This window comes from Acomys minous, assembly GCF_964271855.1.
Source record: "Acomys minous genome assembly, chromosome: 5".
NCBI lineage: Eukaryota > Metazoa > Chordata > Mammalia > Rodentia > Muridae > Acomys > Acomys minous.
In genome coordinates, this window is record NC_140494.1 from 76416612 (window position 1) to 76443134 (window position 26523).

The following is a 26523-nucleotide window of genomic DNA, read 5'->3' on the forward strand; positions in this document are numbered from 1 at the left end:
ATAAAGATAGACATTACCTCAGGGTAAAAGGCTGGAAAAAATATTCCAAGCAAATGGTCACAAGAAGCAAGCAGGTGTAGCTATTTTAATATCTAACAAAATAGACTTTAAACGAAAATTAATCAAAAGGGATGAGAAAGGACACTTCATACTCATCAAAAGTAAAGCAAACCAAGATGGCTTCATAATTCTGAACATCTATGTTCCCAATTCAAAAGCATCCACATTTGTAAAAGATCTATTAATGAAGCTTAAACCACACATCGATCCCCACACAACAATAGTGGAATTCTTGAACATTCCACTCTCACTGAAGGATAGGTCATTGAAACAGAAACAAAGCCAAGAAATAACATCATTAACCAATGATATGAATCACATGGATCTAACAGATATCTACAGAACCTTTCACCCAAACAAAAAAGGAATATTCTTTCTTCTCTGCACCTCATGGAACCCTCTCCAAAATTGATCACATAGTAGGTCATAAAACAAGCCTCAACAGATACAAGAGGATTGAAATAATACCTTGTATCTGATCAGATCACCATGGTCTTAGGCTGCACTTCAACAACAACAGAAATAACAAAAAGCCTACACGCACATGGAAATTAAACAACTCTCTACTTAAATGACACCTGGGTCAGGGAAGAAATAAATTAAGGACTTCCTGAAATTCAATGAAAATGAAGGAACAACATACCCAAATTTCTGGGATACATTGAAAATAGTGCTAAGAGGAAAATTCATAGCACTAAGTACCTTTGAAAAGAAATTGGAAACATCCCACATAAACAACTTAACAACACAGCTGGAAGCTCTAGAAAAAAAGAAGCAGAAACACCCAAGAGGAGTAGACGTCTGTAAATAATCAAACTCAGGGCTGAAATTAATAAATTAGAAACAAAGAAAATAGTCCAAAGAATCAACAAAACCAAGAGCTAATTTTTTGAGAAAATCAACAAGGTAGACAAACCATTAGCTAAACTAACTAAAAGGCAGAGAGACAGTATCCAAATCAAAAAAATCAGAAATGAAAAGGGAGATATAACAACAAACACTGAAGATATACAAAGAATCATAAGATACTACTTCGAAGGCATATATGCCACAACATTTGAAAATCTAAGCTAAATGGACGATTTTCTTGATCAATTTCACTTGCCAAAATTAAGTGAAGAACAGATAAACAAGCTAAATAGTCCTATTTCCCCTATAGAAATAGAAGCAATCATTGATAGTCTCCCAACTAAAAAAGCCCAGAGCCAGATGGTTTCAGTGCAGAATTCTACCAGACCTTCAAGAATGTGCTAATACCAATACTCTTCAAGCTACTCCAAATGATTGAAATGAATGGAACATTACCAAATTCATTCTATGAGGCCATAGTCACATTGATACCTAAACCTCACAAAGACCCAACAAAGAAAGAGAATTTCAGACCAATTTCTCTTATGAACATTGATGCAAAAATACTCAATAGAATACTTGCAAAACGAACAAGAACACATCAAAGATATCACTCACCATGACCAGGTAGGCTTCATTCCAGGCATATAGGGATGGTATAATATATGGAAATCCATCAATGTAATCCATAAAAAACAAACTGAAAATTAAAAAAAACCACATGATCATCTCCTTAGATGCAGAAAAAGCATTTGACAAAATACAACACCCATTCATGTTTAAAGTTTTGGAGAGATCAAGGATACAACGCACATACCTCAACATAATTAAGGCTATATAAAGCAAGCCAATAGCCAAAATCAAATTAAATGGTGAGATACTTAAGGAAATTCCTCTAAAATCAAGAACAAGGCAAGGCTACCCACTCTCTCCATATCTCTTCAATATAGTACTCAAAGTTCTAGCAGAGCAATAAGACAACAAAAGGAGATCAAGGGTATCCAAATGGGAAAGGAAGAAGTCAAATTATACCTATGATATGATAGTGTAAATAAGTGACGCTCAAATCCCACCAGAAAACTACTACAGCTAATAAACACCTGCAGCTAATTGGCCAGATACAAAATTAACTCAAAAAAGTCAGTAGCCTTCCTATATACAAATGACAAGCATGCAGAGGAAGAAATTAGGAAAACTACACCCTTCACATTAGCCACAGGCAATATAAAATTTTTAGGAGTTACTCTAACCAAGCAAGTAAAAAACTTGTTTGAAAAAAAATTTCCAAACTCTGAAGAAAGAGATTGAAGATGACATCAGAAGATCGACTGATCTTCCTTCCTCGTGGATTGAGAGAATTAACATAGTAAAAATGGCCATCTTACCAAAAGCAATTTACAGATTCAGTGTTATCCCTATTAAAATACATACACAATTTTTAAAGACATTGAAAGTTCAATTCTCAACTTCATATGGGAAAACAAAAAACCCATAATAGCTAAAACAGTCTTGTACAATAAAAGATCCTCCAGAGGAATCTCCATACCTGATATCAAGCTGTACTATAAAGCAGCAGTAATTAAAACAGCATGGTACTGGCATAGCAATAGGCTGTTTGATCAGTGGAATCGAATCGAAGACCCAGATATGAATCCACACACATATGGTCACTTGATTTTTGACAAAGAAGCCAAATATATTCAATGGAAAAGGGATAGCATCTTCAACAAATGATGCTAGTCTAACTGGATATCTACGTGTAAAAAAAATGCAATTGGACCCATATTTGTCACCATGCAAAAAACCCAAGTCCAAGTGGATCAAAGACCTCAACATAAAATTAGAGACACTAAATCAGTTAGAATAAAAAGTGAGGAAGAGCCTGGAAAACACTGGCACAGGAGACAACTTCCTGAACAGAATTCCAACAGCCCAGGCCTTGAGGTCAACAATTAATAAATGGAACCTCATGAGGCTGAGAAGCTTCTGCAAGGCAGGAGACACTGTCAACAGAACAAAGTGACAGCCTATAGACTGGGAAAAGATCTTCACCAACCCTACATCTGACAAAGGTCTATTATCCAAAATATATAAAGAACTCAAGAAATTAAACACCACCAAAACAACTCAATTGAGAAATGGGGCTTGGAACTAAATAGAGAATTCTCAACACAGGAATATCAAAAGGCTGAGAAACACTTAAAGAAATGTTCAACCTCCTTAGTCATCAAGGAAATGCAAGTCAAAACAACTCGGAGATTTCATCTTACACCCATCAGAATGGCTAATATCAAAAATTCAAGCGACACCACATGCTGGCAAGGATGTGGAGAGAGAGGAACACTCCTTCATTGCTGGTGGGAATGCAAACTAGTACAGCCACTTTGGAAATCTCAGAAAACTGGGAATAAGGCTTCCTCAAGACCCAGCTATTCCACTCCTTGGAATATACCCAGAAGATGCACCAGCACACAACAAGAACATTTGCTCAACCATGTTCATAGAAGCCTTATTCATAATAGCCAGAACATGGAAACAGCCTAAGTGTCCCTCAGTAGAGGAATGGATAAAGAAACTGTGGTACATATACACTATGGAACACTACTCAGCTATTAAAAACAAGGACTTCCTGAAATTTGTGAACACATGGATTGAACTAGAAATGATCATGATGAGTGAGTTAACCCAGAAGCAGAAAGAGTCAAATGGTATATACTCACTTATATCTGGACACTAACCCAAGGGGCATATCCCATGAAAGTCTTCACTCACAAGGAAAGTGGGTCAGAGGGGGGGACACCCTATTGGGACTCTAGGTGAGAGAAGCATGGGAGAATGGGGAAATAGAAGGATCCAGAAGGTCCTAGAAACCTACAAGAAGAACATTATGATGGGCAGATCTGGGCCCAGGGGTCCTGGTCAAACTATGGCACCAGCCAAGGACAATACGTGCAGTAAACTTCGACCCCTACCCAGATCTAGCCAATGGACAGTACATTCTCCACAGTTGAGTGGAGAGTGGGGTCTGACTTTCACAAGAACTCTGGTGCTCCATATTTGACCACATCCCTGGGATGGGGAGGCCTGGTGGCACTCAGAGGAATGATGGCAGGCTACCAAGAAGAGACTTGATACCCTATGAGCATATACAGGGGGAGGAGGTCCCACTCAGTCACAGTCATAGGGGAGAGGAGTAAGGGGAACATGGGAGGGAGGGAGGGAGAAATGGGAGGATACAAGGGATGGGATAACAATTGAGATGTAATATGAATAAATTAACAAAATATATTTAAAAAATAATAAAAAATCGCAAAAAAAGCAAAACCAACAAATAAACAAAATAACAAAAATAGGAACTATATTTTCATGTTTAAAAAGGCAAAAGCTGCCTGTCTTGGAGAAAGTCACTAGGCCTGAGTAGCAGAAGCACTGGAAATGCCACTGCTGGTGTTGAAGTTTTCCAGCATCTGTGCCCACGATTTATGGCCCTTTCCCAATGAAGGGAAACTTCCTGTTTTTATGACTTCTGCACCTCCTGTTTCTAGGTAAAAACTTCAGCTTTGCTAGTTCAAAGAAACAAAGGAAGCAGAAAAACACACTGAAAAGAGAATGTCCTGGTGTTGGTTTTCTTCCAGGGGTTGTGGCAGGGGTTAGTAGACTGGAAACAGGCCACTGCAGGGATGCCAGACCACCATTGTTCTGTGACTGGAGTCACATGGCCTTAACTGGCTGTTACTATAGTCTAATCTTTGCTTTGGGATTCCTAGCCAGTCTTCCCTTTATGCCATTCCTCTTCTTTTCAGTGTTTAAGTTTCATGTATGTGTGTGTGCTACATGTTGGGCACACTCCCTTCCAGACCTCTATGGTCACTTTGTCCAATCTTGCCCATTTTCCCTTTGTTCCTCCAGATGGTTTTGGAAAATACATGTATATGCATACATTAAGTATATTCAAATATTAAATGTTTAATTATTTCAAAGTCACCCAAACACTTCCTTATTTTTTTAATATGGTTTCTGTGTTCACATACACCTTTAACTTGACTTTAGCCATTTGGTACCCAGGGCCTGGGAACATTTGTTCCTACCCACTCAATTTAGGAACATCGGAACCTCCTAGTGACAAAGGCCAAATGGATTACAAAGCAAAACTTCACAAAGGCCCAAATCAATGGCTTAAAATTGTAAGATATGGAACAAAGATCAAATTCCCATTCTTAAGAAATTGTTTTTTAGAGCCCTTATCTCCCAGTCTAGACTGTCAGAAGGAGCCTAAGGTGATGGGATTGCCAAAGTTAGCAGTGGCTTGATGAAGCCTCTTGTAATTATACTGCTTTTAATTATATGGAAAAGTGTAAGGAAGTGACAAGGGTCTCATTTCCAAAATGAGCCTCAGGCTCCATACATACATTTAAGGAAAGACAGCATTCACGTCTGCATTCTTCATTGGAGCTTTTCACAGGCTCCTTTCTAATGTAATGCCCATGAAAGGACTTCAGCCTTAATTTTAAATGTAATAGATTTGATGTGTGGCTATGCTCTTTTGTTCCCACATTTTTACCCAGGACTTTAAATACTGTTAATTTGTATACACAGTCACTATTGCAATCCACCACAAGATGGCAATCAGAGTCCATTTACTATGCTTGGAGAGGCTGCATGGCGCTGCTGGTCGTAATTGTTCCAGAGTCATTTGAATTTTCTTGGTTGAAAATTAAGACTTCGAGATTATACATGCTTTCAAATTGCAACAGGAAAAAATGCAGCAAGGGCATCCATGCTTAAGCTGCTGTGACTTTCTGCAGGCTGTGGACAGTTGTCTTTTTATACTGGGGGGAGGGGTTCTTTCAAGTATTGTAACTGCAGGTTTTCTGTACGGGGGTTCTGCATGCCCAGTAACTGTCTCTCTCATAAAACTGTGTCTCCTTCACAAATACAACCTCAGGAGCCACTGAATCTCCCCATGCTGTCTAGTTAACATGTCAATGATCTCTCTCTCTTTTCTGTCCTATTCTTTCTTGTGCTAGCTTTCTATATTGAAAAATCATGACACAGAAGGTGTGCATGCAGTACATCTAAAGACTTTCTACTACCTTCTCCAAGTGAATGTTCATTTTGGAATTCAGCATCCAAGAGGATCTTAGAAACATTAGTAATGACTCCTAAGTATGAAAAGATCCCATTTCTTTTTTCCATCATCTCCTCCAAGGAGCTATGTTGAACTCCACAGGCTATGTGTGAATTAATATTCATTTAGATCTAGATGATATTCCCAAAGAGCCAAGGAGCTGGCAAGGTGTAGGCATCCTGTACTGTTAGGCCCGCCCTGGTGTCAGTGAATGAGGGCTCATTGTCATCTGCATGACACATGAATCTGACTGATTCCAGGTTGATGCTTTACTGACCATATCTTCCTATTGAAAGGGCCTAGAGTCTCATGAATAATGTCCTATCTTCAGGTTTTCATCCTTCCAAATACACAAGTATAACTTGCATTTGGTCCCTTCTAGAGAAAACTCCCCAACTCTGGTACATATCACATGTACCAGAAGCATGTTAATTCCTAAAGTTTGACTTCATATAGAGGAGATAATGACACTACAGGATCTCTGTAAGAATGATAGCAATGTACCCCTAGAACAGACTAGCTTCTTTCACCTTCATTGCTGTTTCCTCCCACTGCCACAGCTACCTCAAGTTCAGTTTGAGGATGCCATGAATTGGTGTTCACTTGACACCATCCATCAATAAAAAGAAAATTTCTTCAAACTAGTAAGGCACCAAAAAGCCTTCAATATTGTGTCTCCTGTTACCACACATGGTCTTCTCATATAGACAACATTGGCCATCCTATTGGGAAACAGGCCAAGTGGTTCCCTCCTCATGAGATAGCCTTTCAGCTGGTGTACTGCCAAATCACTGGCGCCTCTTCACCCCTTTAGTGAACTGTGCCTCACACTCAGTACCCTTTCTGCATCCCATAAGCATTATATGCAATAGCTCTGCCTCCCCCTTCCTATAGACTCATTTGGTCCTATCAGAAATCATCTTACAGTCCCCCTTGAAGGGCCTGTTTTTCTAACCTCATCTTTGTCTCTTTAGAGCTTATCAAATTTACATACCAGTGATGGTCTCACAGAACTGAAATGCTGATCTGTCTGCTGCTGGAGTCTTCAAAGTCAACTAAGGCCTGCACGTTCATACTGCACTTAGCAGGGACAGTTGTCTTCATAACTATAAAGCAGTCCTTAAAATAATGTTCATGGTCCCGTTACACATGGCTTTAAAGTGTGTTAAGTACTCCTCGGTTTTAATTCTGTGAAAGAAAATATATTTGGCTTATAAAAAGAAGGCATGCCCATGTTAGGGTAGGAAGAAATCAAATCCTCTTGTTCACAGAAGACACGGCAGGTTAACTAGAAGATTTCAAAGAAGTGATGAAGGCACACCAGCCTCTTAGAAGTAGTGCTTGCTTATTGGTAGACGGTTGTAAGATACAAGTCAATATACAAACTTTATTGCTTTCATATACTCCAGAAATGAATAATTTGAATGTAAATATAGAATCAAACATTACAACTGAAAAGAAAAAAAGAAATATCAGAAAATGAACCGGGGGTTGGGGAATAGATCAGAAACAGCATGTAGCACCATGGGCCCATCTGCAGCACCATGGCAATAAAAACAGACCTGACAAAATATGTACAAGACTGTAAGAGAAAACTATAAAACCATGACACAAAAACTAAGGCTCTAATCACAAGAGAGGTAGATACCCATGTTTGTGAGTTGTTGGGGATGCTGGGGCAGCAAGACAGCTAGTTCAAGGGCACCTGAAGTTACAGAACATGACATTGACTCAAAGTGGGGGAGCACATAAACCTTAAAAGCCATAGTACATATCTAGCTCCTAGTTACTTTATACAGAAGAAGCGTGTTGGTTGCATTAAAAAAAACATTATTCTCTTTCCTATTTTCTACTCTGACAACCTTGCAAATTATCTTGTAATACTCAAAGATGGCTACATTAAGATACCTAGAAATTAAAAAAAAAAAAACCAACTGAGTTTATCCTACATCAAATTATCTTAGATCAAACAGCTATCCTAGATAAAAATCCTCCATAAGGACTTATACTGATAATTCTTAAAAGACCTATGGGTGACTGACTCTCTGAGATTGACTGTTTTCAATTTCTGAATGGACAAATTACTCACCAAAATGTTTGTTTTTTGCTATTAATGTATGAAACTGTCCCTGCAAAGTGGCTGCCTAGCTGAGGAGTTATTGCCAACACCCAGCCCACCCCAGCCCTGTATCTATCCCACACAACTGGTTTCTACCAATAGCATGTACATAGCTGTGGAGAAAAGAAAGACTAGGGTGAGGCCTGGAGGCTTACCTAGAATATTCAAGATCCTAGATTCAATCCTCATTTCTGGGAGGAAAAAAAGCTATTGTGTATTTCTCATATTCTCTTTTACTATGTGCTAACTTCATTCAGAGGAAACTAAAGGTTTAGAAAATGCAAAATCACAAGATAAAACATGTGAATTAAAATTCACTTAAAAGTCACACTCTGGCCAAAACTTACAAGGAAAAAAAAAAAGCAAGCTGTGCTAAGCTTCTAACAAATATGTTTGCTTCATTATTAGTTACACAAATAAAGGAATTAGCATCTTGAAGTACAGTGCTACCATGAGAAAAACCTACTATTAGTGAGCACAAAATTAGAAGTGATTTAATTACAGATACCATTTTCAGTAACTTGGAAAGTAGATCATGTGCCTAGGAAAAGTAGTCCTGAGGTGAGACCATTTGGGACACTTGGCAGTATCTGTAGCACTATTTAGTCATAACTGCATCAAAGAACAGGTAGCTAGCAGGGCTCAGAGATGTTGCTAGGAGTTCTGCAGCAACACAGCACCACCTCACAGCTACCTGGACTGAGGTTGAAAAGGTCTATCTAGCATCTGGAACAATGATTCAGTGGAAAAACATGAGGGCCTGAGTTCAGATCCCAAGCACACATGTAAAAAGCCAAATATGGTAGCATAAGCCTATAGCCCCAGGGCTGGGAGGCAGAAAGAGAAGGATCCTGGGAATTCACTGGCCAGCCAGTCTATAAGAAATGGTAAGTTTTAGGTTTGGGGAGAGACCCTATCTTAAAAGACATGTAGTGATAGAAGCCATCCCATTGTTAACGTCGGCTTTCACAAGTATGGGCACCGCTGAGCATATCCCAACACACACACACACACACACACACACACACACACACACACACAAAGTTCTGCTCTAGAGGAAGTGACTAGTGTAAGGCAGAAAATTAATGTTTGGTATTCCTCCTGTGTTTGACAAATGTTTGAAGAAATGAAAAAGAGATAACCTCAGCAAACAGTTACAAGCAGAAGAAGGCTAGAATATGTTCCAGGAAATGGGGGGCGGGGAGGCTTTTATAGAGCTCACAATGAACCCTCTAAAGTACCAGTAGTAGGAAGAAAATCAAACTGAAAATGCAAAGCTTGGCTTGGACTTTCGGTTTGAAAAAGTAATTCATCCTTACAGCTAAAATTACACAAAGATTTTTTTTTTCATTCTCCAAACAAGTAATTGACTCCTGCACACTGAGCAACTATCCATGGAAATACTATGAGACTCAGATTAACGCCAAGGATTATTATTCAATTGTTCACTTCACCATTTGAGCAGAATGAATCTTGAGTCCTCATATCAGAATTAGTCTTTCTTTTGTATTCCTTTAACATGTAAGATTTTGTTCCCCACTGTTATGGTTTCCTCTCTACTGTAAATCTTCTGAGTACAGGTAATCTTAGTCATATATCACACATATCCTAGGATGTGCCTTACATAGAGGATACAATAATTTCTTGACAATCCTAAATTCACTAACCTGATACTTCACAAAGCAACGATCCCATAATCCCATAATCTCTACAAGAGTCAGAGGAAAAGAAATCACTCCACGACAGTTCTGTGGCCTAAAGATCATTTCACATTGGGTGTCAGTGAAGAGGTAATTGCCAGCTTCCACTCTTCTCCCAACCTCCAACGGCAAGTGGCTGTGTGAGGCTAAGTACTGTGGAGCACTGACTGCTTTTAGCAGGGCTCGAAGTACATCTCTAAGGAGTAGAGTTTGGTCTTAAAGTGTCAAGTTTTGATCTTTAAAGGTTAAGGGAATGAAAAGTGAACTGAATATTGGAACTCAAGTACCATCAAGAATCCTACTTCTCAGCTGAAGTTGTACATATGAACTTTTGAAAATGGAGTGATTGATCTTGTAGAAATATTAAATCACCAAGAGTACCAACCAACAGCACAGAGTGTGCAGAATAGAAACCAGTCAAGAGGTCTAGAAGTCAAACCTATCTTGTTTTCTTTTTTTTTTTCTTTTTTTGGTTTTTCAAGACAGGGTTTCTCTGTGTAGCCTTGGCCATCCTGGACTCACTTTGTAGACCAGGCTGGCCTCGAACTCACAGCGATCCGCCTGCCTCTGCCTCCCAAGTGCTGGGATTAAAGGCGTTATCTTGTTTTCTTTACCTAGTGAATGTCACACTATTTCAGCAGTTTGTGATTGTCCCTTCAAATGCGTTTTTCCCTCCTGATTTTGTTTTTATATGACAGCCTCTCTTCTTTTATACACATACATGTGAAAACTTTTATGACTGTTATCCATGTGTTTGTGACTACTTGAGTTTCTATGTCTCCAGGAGCCTGAAGAGGCCAAGCAAGGCTCCACTGGGTCCCCTTCAACTGTTGTTGGAGTCAGTTGTGAGCCACCATGTGGGCCTTGGCAACAAACCCAGGTCCTCTGCAATAGCAGTTAAGAGCTCTCAATTGCTGAGTCATCTCTCCAGCCCCTAATACACCATCTTAGATCAAACAGACATGTGAGTTTTAGGCTTATAAATGCAAACAATCCTATCTTTCTCACTGCTACTCTCCCTGATGCACATAAACCACAAATCTCTCAGAAAAAAAATAACTCATTTCTCATACAATCCCTCAAGGTAAATCTACTTCCCTGAAAGTTTCTGACTATGAGACATGTAAAAAGCTTTGTGCTGTACACTTTCTAGGAGTACTTAGTCAACACTTATCAACCGAAAGACTGGCAGGACAATATCTTTAACAGGCAGGCAAGGGCTGTCTGCATTAAGGAACTGTGAACTAAGGACTAAGGACTTTGAGGACAGGTACAGTGTTCGAACAACTTTTAAATCATCTACTGGTTGTGGCCAGAGAATGATCAAAGGCATTTCACTTGGCACTGACTCAACATTCCCTGTAAGACCAAGCAGCACAAACCAGTAAGCCCAGGTCTGGCATGCTGAAATGTACACATTGTAAAGTGCAGGTCGTCAAAGGCCACATTCCCCTGGATATTTTCTTCTTGTCCTTTAACTACATCCTCTACCCTTTCCCCCCATGTTGTCTGACTTAGTACTTATTTTTACCTCTTTGATCTGCTTGGACTTAATTGTATCCTTAAGTGTATGCCTTCCATAGTACTGCACTAAGGACACTGTCTCCTTCATGGCTGGTTGGGAGACAATCAGGATGAGGTGAGTACCATCCTTGTAGGCACTGAGTCCAAATTTCCAGAGTCTGACCTCATAGCTTATTCTTCTCACAACCTCAAGCACAGCAAAACTTTAGAAAAGGTTTCCACATGACAACTATCACAGCAAAGCCTTAGGCACAGCTACAAAGAAGCTCCCAAGCCAAGTAGCAAAGCACCTGTAACCTTTGCAGTAAGAATGAGTTCTATTGGCTGTTAAACAGAGCTCAGGGTTAGGGCCTAGAGGAAGGATCTGTGATAAACATAAGGACAGATTCTATTGGTAGAGGATGCCAAAGTACTTAGGGTTTCTTTCATGAGAATGGGATCTAGTCAATGAGAGACAAAGCTCAGGATTAGGGACTTATAATGCTTAGGATATTGGGGAGATTAAGGAGGAGGCTGGCTAATAGAGTAGTAAAGAAATCACTAGTTTGTTTGACCATTTTGACTCTGGTATGTTAGGTGACCGGGCATCAGTGACAATCCTGGTTTCTCCAATGCTTACTTGAAGCTGTGCTTCTACAGTAATGATTTTCAATATCTTTGGCCATGTTGATAGTACTGAGTCTTCTATTTTCAAGACAGCCTGTGAACTTAAAAGAAATCTGTATGTAAACTATTCATTTTGCCAGTATTGGTTTTAACTACACTGGAGTGTGAAATGATTCTCACTGAACATTGTGACTTGGAAATCAATTGGCATAACATCCAAGCATCAAATGCTAAGACTAAGATAAAAAGGTAACGGCAGTACAACAAAATAGAGTGGAAAACAAATTTCATAAAAGAATAAAGAAAAAGGCAATGGTTGCCACAGGTGTGCTGGGAAACAGATAAGAAAAATTCACATATGTGTGGCAAGAGATAGAGGGAGACAGTAAAGAATAAATACTGAAGACAAGGAAAATATAAGAGTTTCATCTAGATTGATTATAGTCAAACACCTAAGCTGAAATTCTTACCTGGAGCAAGTAAGAATAAGACAACTATAGGGGTTTTTATTTAATTCACTTAGAACACAAACAACATTCAAGATATGATAGCTGTTAAGATGAAGCATTCTGTACCAACACAAAACTACTAGCTTACTGGTTTGCAAATTTCAGAGAACAAATAGCTGCAAACCAAAGAAAAACAGTTTCCCAGTATAGAGATAAAAGATTGACCCTCAAGGACATAGTGAACCTTTTACTAGATGTTGTTTAAAACCAAATAGTTCAACAGTAAAGGTGATTTGACCACTAGGTGGCAATAATATCACTGCAATTCACATAAAGAAATAAAATTATTAAAAATAAGTAAATCCAGAAAAGTAATAAAGAGCCTTTCTGGTGTACGTTTTCATTTTATAAAAAAGTATTTTATAGGCAATTTAACTAATAATTGTTATCTAATTCAATATACATGTTAACTTATAATTTTTTTTCCTCTAGGCACTGAATTAATTAAACGAATACAATTTTAAACATTTTTATCATAAAGTAGTACTTTGAAAAAATCTAGACATACATATATATAACACAACAGTAAAAAAAAATATGGAAGGATAAAACTTTAAGTTTTAAAATTCAAAACAAAAAATGGAAAAATCAAACATTCAAAACTGTGACCAATTCTTTTAGTATTTTGAGCCCAGACATAATCAAAATGTTTTTCTTAAATTATAGTAATCTTAATGTATGCAAGCTATGTTCAACATTTTAGATAAGCAGAATTTAGAAACCCTGTTAAGACTCATAGAACAAATGACAGAATTCCTTCTTGTGTTAAAACCAAAAATTGTTATCTCTAGCACTTCCCTGTTGCTTGTGCTTTCTTTAAAAAAAAAAGAAAACAGAATATGAGTTACCTAAAATAAAAACTTTATTTTTTCATATCAAATAAAATCAGCCAAGTATTACAAAATTTTTCAAGTTACAGATATTTCTAAATACTTGGTAAAAAAAAAATTAACTTTCTAATGCTTCCTTTTAGGAACAAACTTTCAGGTGTTTCCCAAATATTAGTGGAAGTTCATATTATTACATGTAATAATTAAAAAACACTTAATAAAAATTATGTAAATAATTCTATACTGTAATCCAACTCAAAATAAAAGGCCAAATTCTTTTTTCTCTCTGTATAAATAAGCCTAATGTTTCCCAAATTTTTAATACCCCGTTTTCCAAATTCAGCTATCCAGCTTCCTCTCATTTAATAATTACTTACTACATACAATTCATTTCCAGAATTACCTTTTCCACCCACAAATATGTAAGAAAACAAAAATTATTCTATTTTTTATAATTCATAGATTATTTCCACCAGTTATTATACTTCATTTTTAAATTATTTTATATCACCCTACCCTAAGATCTAATCATTTAATTCTCAACCTATACAAATACAAAAATCAGATAACTACTTAATATGGTTAGCACAATAGATTGCTATTGCAGTACTCAAAACTCAAGCAACAGAATTCAAGAAAGTGCTCAATCTGTTTACTGTACCTAACTTTTAAAGCTAGAAAAGGTAGGGACCGATACTCTTATAGAAGAGATCACTAATTTATAGAAACAAATATATGATTATGTGTCATTTATGCCTACACAGAAGTAGTTCTGTTTTTACAAATAAGGGGATACAACACATAATCCTTAAACTGTGTCGGATACATTCTGCGTATGTATTTCATAGGACTATGTTTGACAGTGTATAGCACGAAGCACATTACACCACATATCAGAAATACAATTATAACAATGATAAAATCTAAACGCTGTTATTGACTTGAGTTTGTCATCTTCTGCTTATTTCTGATGGTGGCTCTAAGTTTACGTATTACCAGTCTGTCAGGTAGAATCATATCACCTTGTTGTTCTAGATAATCTAATAAATTCTCAGTCCATTGGAGAGCATTTGTGTGATTTATATGTTTCTCTGGAATCAGTTCAATTCCTTCCTCATCATTTTCACTGGATTCATCTGTCTGGCCTTGGGCTCTTCTGATGATTTCACTGTCAGTTAATACTTCATAACCTGGCTCAGTACTGTCAATCTCAAGCCACTTTTCCATATTTTCAGGAGTCACGTTTTCCAGTCCTTTGGTATGCTGTAAAATGGTGGCCACAGTAGCACCAGAAATATCTTCTTCTTCAAAGTCCAACCCTTCTTTTTCCTCTATGGCAGGAAGAATCTGTTTCCAAGCTCTGCTAATGGTAACTGGCTTTACTAAGTTCCATGCCATTGCTATTTCATAAAGTGCATCCAACAGAGTCAGCTTCTTCCAGAATGATTTCAGGTCATTACCTTCTTCCAAATTGTTCTGGAGAAGGCGTGCACGATAGTTTCTTTTCATGGTTGCTATGACTCCCTGACCCAAGGGCTGAATCGATGAAGCTACATTAGGTGGTAAATATTTAGCAAATATTTGGCCATCATCTGACCTCAGGACATTTTCGTTTGGATGTGTTGGGGAATTATCCAGCAAGAGCACAGCTTTTTCCTGCAAGCCTTTGGATCTTAAGTACTCTCGAACCTGAGGTACAAAAATCTTATCGAACCATTGTCTGAAAATGGAGAGATTCATCCACGCACCTTTCTGGCTGAAATAAGACACAGGCAGGTTTAAGGTATCCGTCGATTTGAAGGAACGAGGTTTCCTTGCTTTTCCCACAACACAAAGTTTAAGTTTGTGTAAGCCTGTTGCATTGGTGCAACACATAACAGTGACTCTTTCTTCAACTGAGTTGTGCCCGGGAAAGGTACATTTACCTTTAATTACTGCAGTCCTGGAAGGTAGGCATTTCCAAAAGAGTCCAGTCTCATCAGCATTGTAGATTTGTTCTGGCTGCAAATTCTCCTGTTCGATAAAATCTCTAAAGCTGTTACAAAAATCTTCCACAGCAGTTTCATCTCCATTTAATCTTTCATTTCTAATGTTAATCTCTCTAATGCTGTGCCGCTGCTTAAACCGGGTTAACCAACCAGCAGAAGGGTTAAAATCACCATCCATTCCCAATGCGTAGAAAAAGAACTCTGCCCGTTTGGCACAAATTGGTCCAGATATGGGATTCCCTTTAGCTCGCTGCTGGTTGAACCATTCTAACATTGCTCTGTCTAGTTCCTCATACATGGATGGCTTCATAGATTTTCTCTTGGCCAGAAGACTGGTGGAATCAGAGCTGCTTGCGTAGGTAATTATCTTTTCCTTATTTTTTCTTATATCCCTAACTGTTGTTTCACCAATTCCATAAATCACCGCCAATTGCTTGGAAGAGCCTCCATCTTCGAGTTTCTTTATAATATCAAGTTTATCTTTAATAGTCAGTACCACACGCTTCCGCTTCCCTGACATGGTGGGGGTCTGGAGAGTCTGGAACTCACACTGTGGCAATCCTTAAGAATCCTTACTAAGACTTAACAGTCTCGAACATTCGACCTGTTTCAGCTTCTGCAGCCCTGACGCTGGGAAAACAAGGGCGAGGAGGAAGGTGACAGGAAATTTGCGGGGCAGGCCTTTAACAGAAGTGAGGCTGACAAGGAGGCCTCACCTCCTGGCTGATAATCGGGACTACAGACTTGTGATTTAATACTCCCGTGGCCGCAGTTCTCGCTCCAGCTCAGGCCCGGGGGTACAGGCCACACCCCAAAGTTAGCGCGGAGCGGAAGGAAGCCGGGCTCCCCTTCCTCGGGGAGCCGGCCCACCGGGTCCTCCACCCGCAGCCAGGCCGTCGCCCCTGCCCGGCCCGCTCCGTTCCCCAACCCCGTACACCCCACGCCGCACGCCCACCTCAGCGGCTCCCCAACAGCGGCGGTGCGGCCGCTCCTCCCTCAGCGCGCGCTCCCGGAAGCCGCGCCCCGGTCCCGCCCCGCCCCGCCAGGGGGCGGAACTTCCGGCTGTCTCCGGAAAATGGGAGGGACGTGGTGGTGCCTAGAAAACCTGGGCGGAGCCGGGGGCGGAGCGGGAACGATGGCGGGACAGAGCCCGGGGGCGGGGCCAGGGGCGGGGACGGGACGGAGCCGGGGGCGGGGTGGAGTGGGGACGGTGGAGGGGAATGAGCCAGGGGGCGGAGGCGGGGCGGGGCGGAGCCGGGGCGGGGGTGTAGTAGAGACGGTGGCGGTACTGAGGCGGAGGCGGGGCGGGAATAGAGGCAGTGGCGCTTTGAAAGGTGAGAACTAGAGGGTGGCTCCCTGCGAATTCCTGGCGGGAATTCTCTCCAGTCTTGTCAGGGTCTGCTAACTAGTGGAGGGGAGGCCTGGGAGGTGGAGGGGGATGGGAGGGTCGGGGGTACCTGGTCCCTCTCACGGCTTAGGCAGAGAACGCAGCCTAATTAGTGGAGGGGAGGGCGGATGCCCTCATCGTTGCGGCCCGCCATCTCTTGGCTGCTTGTCACGGATGCGGAAGGGGCCTACGGGTGTCTCCTCAGGTCCTGCCCGTGGGAGTACAGCCATCCACGAGGGTCTTCTCAGGTCTGGCCTCTGGGAACACAGCCATCCACGGGTGTCTCCTAAGATCTCGCCTCTGGGAGCACAGCCATCCAGGGGTGTCTCCTCAGATGTTCCTGGGACCTTTTATCTGTCTGTGCACAGCCCCTTCTGGGAGTTTCTCAGCACACCCCATCAGGGTACACAACCCTTCTTCTTTACGTTCCTTGTTTCTCCAGTCCCTTATGTGTGCGTGCACACCCCTCCCACAGTCCTTGGCCCTTGTGCTGTCTTGGTTGATGCTGTATCAGAGGTTCCTGTCTGCTGTGAACAGCCGCCCCTCCCTTTTGGAGGCCTGAGCTCCCAGTTCTGTATCTGGGGAATGAGTCACCACCAGAGTGCCAGGTTGGTAATCATGAGTGTGACCCTGGTGTTCGTACCCCCAAAGGATCTTTTCTTCTCTCTGCCATTAATCCCTGCTGGATTTAGGGAGCCACAGTCTTTGTCACAGATGCTAATGTGATCTATTATCCTGGATGCCAGGCTGGCAGGACCCATTCTACAAGATTGTGACTTATTGAACTATGACGTCAAATGGGAGGAGTTGCCTCTTTATGTGTTTACTTCCGTTGTGTTATGTATGCAATAGGAGGGCTATGATAAATTGACTCAGACCAGTGTGATAAAAATTGTAAGCAGAATCGTGCATATAACTCTTAAATCTTTAATTGGGCTCCTCTGCTCTTGATGTCCCTAGTAATTTCATAAGATTGTAAGCTCCTTGGGAGCAGACTGCATTTATTATTTCTAGTAGCACTGCTGCTCCAGAACATGTGGTGGTATTTTGATAAATGTTCAATACTATTTTTGGTTTATAATATTTCCTCTCTAAACCTCCATAAAAAGAAAACATAAAAGAGGATTGATGTTTAACAAATTTCACAAATTAATCCCTCTTGGTAGAATTTTGAAATAATAAAATAGCCTAAGGAATTGCACTTGAAATCTGTTTGAAATCTGAGCTAAGTAACTATCATCTACCTATACTTTGTAGAACAAGTAGATGGCTTCTATGTGAGATATTTTTTTAAGTATGAATTCACCTCAAGTTCTAAAATAAAATGTTTCTTCTGACAAGAGATCCAAGTGGCATCAACACTGTACCATCTTTTGCCTATAAAGTTACTATGAAAGAACACTTGCAAATAGTGGTTTTTGGCAGACACCAAAGTTACTATGCGCATCTTACATGATAATGATGAAATTTTGGTTTTGATGTCCTCAATAAAATGGTAGAGGGAAGGCTGCAGCTTTCCATCTTTTTTGCACATTTTTTTCTTGTGTGGTGGATAATTTTCAAAAATTTCTGACTTAACCCATGTACACTTAAATTCAGTTACATAACTTTAGAAAAGCATATTTATTAACTCGCCATTTTGACAGTTGTTTTCTTTAAAACTAAAATTTAGCATGAATAAGAAATAAAATACTACTTTAAAGTGTTAATTTTTACTTCCTGTACACATACGATATTACCATCTGTCATTGTGTAGCACTGGACGGGGAATCAGGAGACCTGTGTTTAATTCCTGCTCTGTCACTAGCAACTTTTGTGATCTTTGGTAAGTCATTTAAATTCTATGTCCTTGTTTTTGATATTTGTATATGAAGATAAATATCTTCTTTGGATGATCATTGTCAGGATTTTAAAAATAAATATGAAAGTATCAATTGTAAGTATACGTGATTTCTTTTATACCATCATTATGTACAATCATGTCTGATTAATCATTTCAAATATTGTCCTAGAAATTACCCATTGCAAAATAAATGTGCTTTGAGCATGTTCTAGTTCTTTAAGAGCGATCTGATGTATGTCATTCTGCTTTGTGTACTAAAATAAAATCATCTTTCACTTTAACATTTCACTGTCTATATTTACTTTCATGTATCCAATGAAATCATAGTTATCTTTTTAGTGTTTTTATTATTTCTCCCAATTCAAACAAGTTCTTAGAAAGCCTTATGATTTACTGCACATATGCAAAATTGGCTTATGAAAAATTATATGTGCTTACAAATACTACTTTACTATATGACTTCAAAACATAAGCTGCCTAATTACTGTAGTCTTTAATTAAAGAAAAATCGTTTGAAACTATTGGAGAAATTGGGTGGAAATATTGGAAAGCAGTTGGATATTCAAATGGCATGCTTCGAAGAATAATTTAGGGTTTTTAAAAGGCAATTCACTACTTATGTCTATTGCTTTTATCTTTTCTTGCTTCAGTATAACACATACACAGATTATAACCAACTATAATTCAAATATGCCATTTGATTTACTAATTGGTATTTGCTACTATCACTGTTGTGTTAATTATATCCTATAGCAGATACTATGAAAAAGTTACACTTCAGCCTATGCTATACAGATTTGTAAGTGTATATTCTTATTTCTGTTGTTCCTATTTTATATGAGAAGTTGCCATTATATAGAGGCATACTACCTTATACCAAAATTAGTACAATGAAATGAATGATACATTCTCTCCTCTTCTAAGTAATAATTTTAGAACACTATAATCTTGGTCCAGTAATACCAATATTGTTTAAAATTATTTTGGCTTTGTAGTTTTGATACCACCCTCATAATTAGTTACACATTTAAAAAATATTTTCAATAATAGTTAATCTTCACTTTATGATTTCTTTTCTCTACGCTTCTCTAACAATCTCTTAGAAATGAGACAAAGTGGGTGATTGAAGCTAATATTTGAATCTAAAACATAAGCAGTGTGATTATTTTAATAACATTGGACTATTTTGTTTTAAGGTTCTACTTTTATCTCTTGATACTATGATGAGTAGAAAGACTTGAGAAATATTGTCCCAATTTTATAAGCTCTTACACTTGTATTACGATGTAATATTACTTTGTGATTCTCCTTCTGTTCCTTGGCGACCACAGAAGTACATATGTTACTAAATTTCTAGTTATCTTACCTGTCTGTAGTTTAATACATACTTGTGATAAATTTAGTGAAATATACTTTTTTAAAATCACAAACTGAAAGCTTCTATTTATCTTCCTTATATTACGATCTGCTTTACCATAAAACCCTTCTTGCCTTTTTGTTTGACTACATTATTGGACTTTTAGTAAGTTTTGTTGGATTATTCTGTATTTTTTTAAGTGTAGTATAACTCCATTCCCACTTCACTAAGGAATATAGAGACTACAGTCCTAGAGAATAGGCTCAGCGTTGTATTGTCATCTCTTTTTTATATCAATTCCTGCATTGTAATTTTGTTCATGTAACTTGATTGAGCTTTAAATTTCATGTTACTTCTGTTCCAAATCAAATCCTTCTTTGCCAGAGGATGAACCATCTTTGTAATTCCATGTATGTGTGTGTTGAACATATACATGCAGTGTAGTTTGCTCACCAGTTGTGGAAACCAAAGATGTAGAAATACCTTACTCAATTGTTTATTGACCTTATTATTTTTCTTGTTTCTCTGTTTCTCATCAAAATGGCCATTTCAGTTGGTCTAAAGGAGCCACCTCTGAGATTCACCTGTTTCTGTCCCCATCCACATGCAATGCTGTGTTTGGTGTGTACTGCTGCAAACAGTGTTTATGTGGGTGGGGCCTTATGCTTTCATGATGAGCAATTTACCTGCTAAGCCACCTCAAAGCCCTATCTTTGTAGTTTCATCGTTTTCTATTCTTGTCTCCTTTTTTTTTCCTGCCAGAAGCTATTTATCCCTTCTTAGTAACATGTATTCAATTAGTGTAACCTGTTCGTTATCAGTGCCAGAGTTTTGCCTGTACTCTACTAACTTGTCTGAAAATACCTTTTCTTTCATTGTTTCTTTTAAATCTAATCAGCCCTTGAAAACTGTGTCTAATAAACTCTGTTCATGGTGATTGTTGGTGAATGAAGTGCCTTACTAATCTTTCTACATCTTGACATTTCTACCACATTTTTGTTATCCATTAACACTACCTCAAATTTTTCTTAATTGTGTGTGCATGTTTGAGTTTTATGTAGTTTTCTAAAGAACACATAATTTTCTCTGTGTCCTTTTTAGCACAACATTTAGCATAATTAAGAACAGGTGCTCAAAATATTAATACCTGTTCAATGAATTATTTATACATTGACTGTTCTGTAATTTTTTTACTCTAATATCATGTGATTTTTGCCTTTGTGACTATTTAATGAATCCAAATTAATGTGTGCCTTATATTCATTGCTGTAATCTGGTTGCCATGGTCATGTTCCTAATAACTTTATTTCGTAGAAGCTTAAGTGAAAATGGTACATGTTAGAGGACACGAGACAAGGAAAAATTCTAAAACCCAAGTACCTGAGCAAAAATCGCGAGTTGATTGGCGTCGGACTAGAAGAACTTTCTCACAGTTACTTGATAGTGATGAAGAGCTTGATGATAATGAAGTGATTGATGATGATGATGAAGAGACTGACGGTGGCAAAAGCATTGACAGTGATGAAGAGCTTGGTAGTAGTGGGAAGTCAGCTACTAATGAAATACCAGAAAAGGACGCAGATCTTAAATTGACCAAAGTTGAAAGTGAGGGAAGCAACAGTAAACATCTTACAAACGCCAGCAATAGTTCAATAAATGAAGAAGAAATAAGCAAAACCACACACAATGACTCACCAGATGATGAAAATCACCCAGGTCAAGCGGAGAGTGATGTCAGCCAACACACTGGACAAATTGTAGAGGGGGATATGGAGGACGAATACATCAAGCTAGGAAAAAGAAAAAGGCTGTGCGCTGTGATGTATGACAGCGATGAGAGCGATGACAGTGATATCCTAGTTAGAAACGCAAGTGCTAAACGCGCACGCAGGGTGGTCGAAGATGAATGTTCTTCGTTGGAAGTGGAGCAAGAAACCCCTGAGAAATCATCAGCTGCTCGCAAGCGGGAGCACCACCAGAAGCTGAAGGAACTCTCAGAAAGATCACGCCAGAGACAGAGACGCAATAGTGGGAGAAATTATGAGGTGTGTTTTATTTCGTTGCTCCTATTGTTGTTAAATTTTTACTTGAAAGTAGGTTTTATAAATATTAAACTACTGAAGCTATTCTATTTTTAATAAGTCTAGAATTTTCAGATAAGCATCCTGAATGTTGTACTGTACTGTTGTATTTAACAACATTTTGATATGAGCCTCCCTCTCTTTTTAAAAATAGAAAGACTATTTGTTGTTCTGTATGATCCTTCCCATTTTTAATTGCTCATATTCTTAATGTTTACTTTAAGCACTTTACATCACATAACCAAAGTCTACGCTTTTTTAGTTTCAGAAGTTCAATATTTAGCTTTAGAATATGTACCTAATTATGTGGATCATTTTTTTTTCTTTTGGCTTTAATTTTATAGCTATACTGGCTGTTTTAAAAGCACGCTATTTACTGAAGCATTTGTTTCCATTTAATAAGGACTCTGAAAAGGAATCTTGTTCAAGCACCGATGAAGAGGAAGATGAGGATGATTACAAATATGATGAAAATGGAGATGATTATATGTTTGATGGTTTTGTAGTACAAGATGAGGAAGCTGATGAAGAGAATAAAAATCAACAAGGAGAAAATGTGACTACATCACAACTGGAATTAGTAAAACAGAATCCTCTTTGTAAGTTAAATATCAAGGTGGTGGTTTGTGTCTTGTTCAAATCATATAGTGCATCAGAGCCTATTAATATCATCTAAATCATTGGTTTGGAACTACAGTTTTATTTTTGAATATTTTAAATTTGAAAGTAAAAGTTTATTTCAGTGGTTTCAGGAATTCATTTCTCTTTGAAATATTATTGACCCCAGAAAACAAACATTTATTTTCATCAGGATAACCTTGTCAGTATTTAGTACTGTAAATGTAATTTAAAACATATTAATTAACATTAGAAAACTTAATGTATTGACAAAAACATTTTATGGTAAATAACTGTTTTCCAAAAAGGGAGACTGATATTGTTCTACATTTTTTGAAATACTTTTGAAGTTATATTTTTATTTTAATAATTTTAAGGATGTATTTGTATATTATGTATACAGTATTCTACATGCATATTTGCCTGAGTGCCAGAAGAGGGCACTGTATCTCATTATAGATGGTTGTTAGGCATCATGTAGTTGCTGGGAATTGAACTCGGAACCTCTAAAAGAGCAGTCAGTGCTCTTAACTTCTGAGCCATGTCTCCAGCCCAAAGATATATTTTTACATATATATATATATATATGTACACTATATGTATGCATACAGGTACCTGGAGAAGCAAGAGGGCATTGGATTTCCTGGAACTGGAGTTAAAGGCAGTTGTAAGCCTGATGTGGGTACTGGGAACTAGACCCTGTCCTCTACAAGAGCAGTAAGCACTGTTAACCACTTAGCCACCTCTCCTGCCCCATTAGATATCTTTAATATTGGTCTTACCAGAAGGCAGCTTGATTTTTATATCTGAGCTGCTTTCAATCTGTTGTAGAGTGTTGCTTTGTTGAAGTTCATGAAACAGTTTTGCCTCACACTAATTTGTATCTGGAAAAAGGAAAAACTTTTTGTTGTTGTTGTTTTTGTTTTTGTTTTTCTATTCAGGGTTTGTCTATGTAGCAGAGCTCTCCCTATCTTATCAGATAATGCTCATATACAAAACTTTGACAAGTGATACCTTCTTGAAGGTTAGTTGTAACTGAAACTGAAGCCATATAAATGAACTTTTAACACTCATGTTACAAGCCATTGGCAATCTTGCATTTTATGGGCTATTTTACTCGTGCATGATTTTATAACAGGACATTGATTATTTGGAGAATGCTGGTTTGCTGGGCTATGTGGATACTTCATATTTTCACATGTGCACATTCTTTTAATTAACATCTGTTGGTATCAAAATAGTATCAAAATATTCCTATAATATTGAGAAGCTGTCATATGTACAATTTCTCTATACAAGTTTTCCTGAACTGTGATTTCTACTTAAGAACTTGGCTTTACTTATTTACAACAAACACAGTAAATTATAATTAAAGTTTTGACAGGCTCACTTTGTTCTTGAGAAAACATTTGACAAATTTTTTTTTACCATTAGACACAGTTTTATTGTTACAATTTTTTCTTAGACCAATAATATTTGCTTTTACCTTACATCTCTGAGTTATCTAGTCTCTGGTTCTTGGTCACCCAAACAGATTTGGGGAGCCCTCCTCCCCTGACATTTAACCTCAGCCTATTAAGTCTCATCTGTACTGCCTGTAACCTCTTCCTCTGTAGCCTGGCCAGGCCATCCTGCCAGGGGGAAGTGATCTAAGTTCGGTGGCAAGAGTCCATGTCTGAAGTAGTCTCCATTCTCCACACGTGGAGCCCACAAGGAGACTGTGCTACTACTACATCTGAGCAGAGGGTCTAGGTCCACATCATACATGGTCCTTGGTTGATGTTTCAGTCTCTTTATTATAGTGTAGTTATCCTGTATTATGTGGCTAATATCTGCTTATGAGTGAGTATATACCATGTGTATCTTTCTGGGTCTGGGTGACCTCACTCAGGATGATCTTTTCTGGTTCTATCCATTTGCCTGCAAATTTCAAGATTTCCTTGTTTTTAATAGCTGAATAGTATTTAATTGTGTAAATGTACCACCTTTTCTTTATCCATTCTTCAGTTGAGGGAATCTTAAGTTGTTTCCAGATTCTGGCTATTATGAATAAGGCTGCTGTGAACATAGTTGAGCAAATGCCCTTATTGTATGGTGGAGCATCTTTTGTGTATATTCCCAGGAGTGGTATGGCTAGGTCCTGAGGTAGAATTATTCCCAATTCCCTGAGAATGCACCAGATTGATTTCCAAAGTGGTTGTACAAGTGTGCACTCCCACCAGCAATGGAGGAGTGTTCCCTTTTCTCCACATCTTCGCCAGCATGTGCTGTCAGCTGAGTTTTTTTATCTTCACCATTCAGATAGTGTAAGATGGAATCTCAGAGTCATGACAATTATTATTGAATATATAAATTTTCAATGTTTTTTTAAGAGAAAATGGTTGTTTCATGACACATGATGCTTTACCCCAGTTATAACAGTTGTGTGGATGGTTTTTCCTCAGTACCACCATTCTGTTTGGGTATGCAATATGAGTTCATTCTACAGAGTACTAAAAGACTTGTTTATTAAATTAAAGATTAGTTGAAGCAATCATTTTTATTATATCGTGAAGGGTATTCCTAAGCAAAAGGTCAGTTCTTCCTGCCAGTGCCTCACTGTGCTGACTGCCATCATTAGGAGTTTGTTCATGCTTGTGCTGTGTTTTTTGTAAAGGGGCAGCTGTTTTGCCAATTGTACATTTGCGCCATCAGGAAAAAAAATATCAGAAAAATGGTGTTTTGCTATTGATAACTGTGTGGATCTTGTTGGTATCTTTAAATAGACATTGGACAGTATACTTACTCTAAAATTACTCTAAAATCAGGCTTTTTGAATCTTCACAAAAACAAGCCTACTAAAAATCCATCTCTCTATCTGTGTGTGTGTGTGTGTGTGTGTGTGTGTGTGAGAGAGAGAGAGAGAGAGAGAGAGACAGAGAGAGAGAGAGAGACAGAGAGAGACAGAGACAGAGAGAGAGAGAGAGATTAATAAAATTATAAATAAGAGAATTTGTGCCGGGCGTGGTGGCACATGCCTTTAATCCCAACACTCCAACACTTGGGAGGCAAAGGCAGGCAGATCACTGTGAGTTCGAGACCAGCCTGGTCTACAAAGTGAGTCCAGGACAGCAAAGTCTACACAGAGAGACCCTGTCAGAAAGAAAGAAAGAAAGAAAGAAAGAAAGAAAGAAAGAAAGAAAGAAAGAAAGAAAAAGAAAGAGAATTTGAAACGTTTAGGTGCATTTAAGTATGCACATGACCACTTGGATTACTTTAATTGTACATAAGTTCAAAGATTGTTTTCATGATTTAGAGTTCAAAGAAACAGATTGATATATTAAAGAATAGTTTCTTCCTAAATAATTATTTATGTTTTGTACTTATTTAGGATTGCAATGAAACAATAGGCTGAAGAATGATTCATATTTCAAAAAATAAGACATTTCCAAGTTAATCTTTTAACTTTCTTGTAATTAAACAAGGCACTGGTTCACCTGGCTCTTGGGCATTGCATCAAAAGAATAGGATACCATCATTATGGTTTCTTTATATAGACAGTGTTAAATAAGTATAGGACCAGTATGTGTAAACTACTTCTAATTCCTGCTCTTCCTATTCCTCTCTACTTACTGTATTTTACTGGCAGTTTGGGAATTAGAGAAGCATTGAATGGAAATTAGGTGTCATGTCCTCATTCACCTGCACAGTTTCGCCACTATTATTGATCTCCTACGCTGGTTTGATACCTTTGTTACAATTGATGATACAATTAATAATACTATCTTGAACATTATCACTAATCCATACTTCACATTAAAGTCTTCTTTTTGTCTTATGCCTTCTGTGGATCTTGACAACCTTTAATGACATATACCCACCATAATCATTTCAGTGTCCTAAAATGTTCTTTATTTACCTATTATGTTCACCAGACATCTCCAC

At 38.2% G+C, this 26523-nt stretch overlaps 2 protein-coding genes across 6 annotated transcripts in view; one reads left to right on the plus strand and one right to left on the minus strand.

Moving 5' to 3' along the window:
• Nucleotides 1-13335: 13335 nt before the first annotated feature.
• JRKL (JRK like) lies at nt 13336-18425 on the minus strand. 2 transcript variants are annotated; one of them, XM_084783556.1, is made up of 3 exons: nt 17344-18425; nt 16771-16957; nt 13336-15943 (listed from the first exon to the last, which is right to left on the minus strand). In XM_084783556.1, exon 3 carries the CDS (start codon nt 15831-15833, stop codon nt 14259-14261), a length of 1575 nt encoding a protein of 524 aa, XP_084639682.1. In that variant the 5' UTR covers nt 15834-15943; nt 16771-16957; nt 17344-18425; the 3' UTR covers nt 13336-14258. The 2 variants fall into 2 exon arrangements, with proteins under 2 accessions (XP_084639682.1, XP_084639681.1); XM_084783555.1 differs by having other exon boundaries at nt 17295-18425.
• CCDC82 (coiled-coil domain containing 82) overlaps nt 16592-26523 on the plus strand; it is a 31685-nt gene continuing 21753 nt past the window's right edge. For 2 of the 4 annotated variants that reach the window (XM_084783557.1, XM_084783560.1), the window contains exons 1-4: nt 17171-17308; nt 18457-18525; nt 21215-21945; nt 22385-22580. In XM_084783557.1, the coding sequence (XP_084639683.1) occupies nt 21229-21945; nt 22385-22580 (913 nt within the window). In that variant the 5' untranslated portion in view covers nt 17171-17308; nt 18457-18525; nt 21215-21228. Of the gene's footprint in view, nt 16648-17170; nt 17309-18456; nt 18526-21214; nt 21946-22384; nt 22581-26523 lie in introns of those variants that run through there. The other 2 variants (XM_084783559.1, XM_084783558.1) reach the window with 2 other exon arrangements.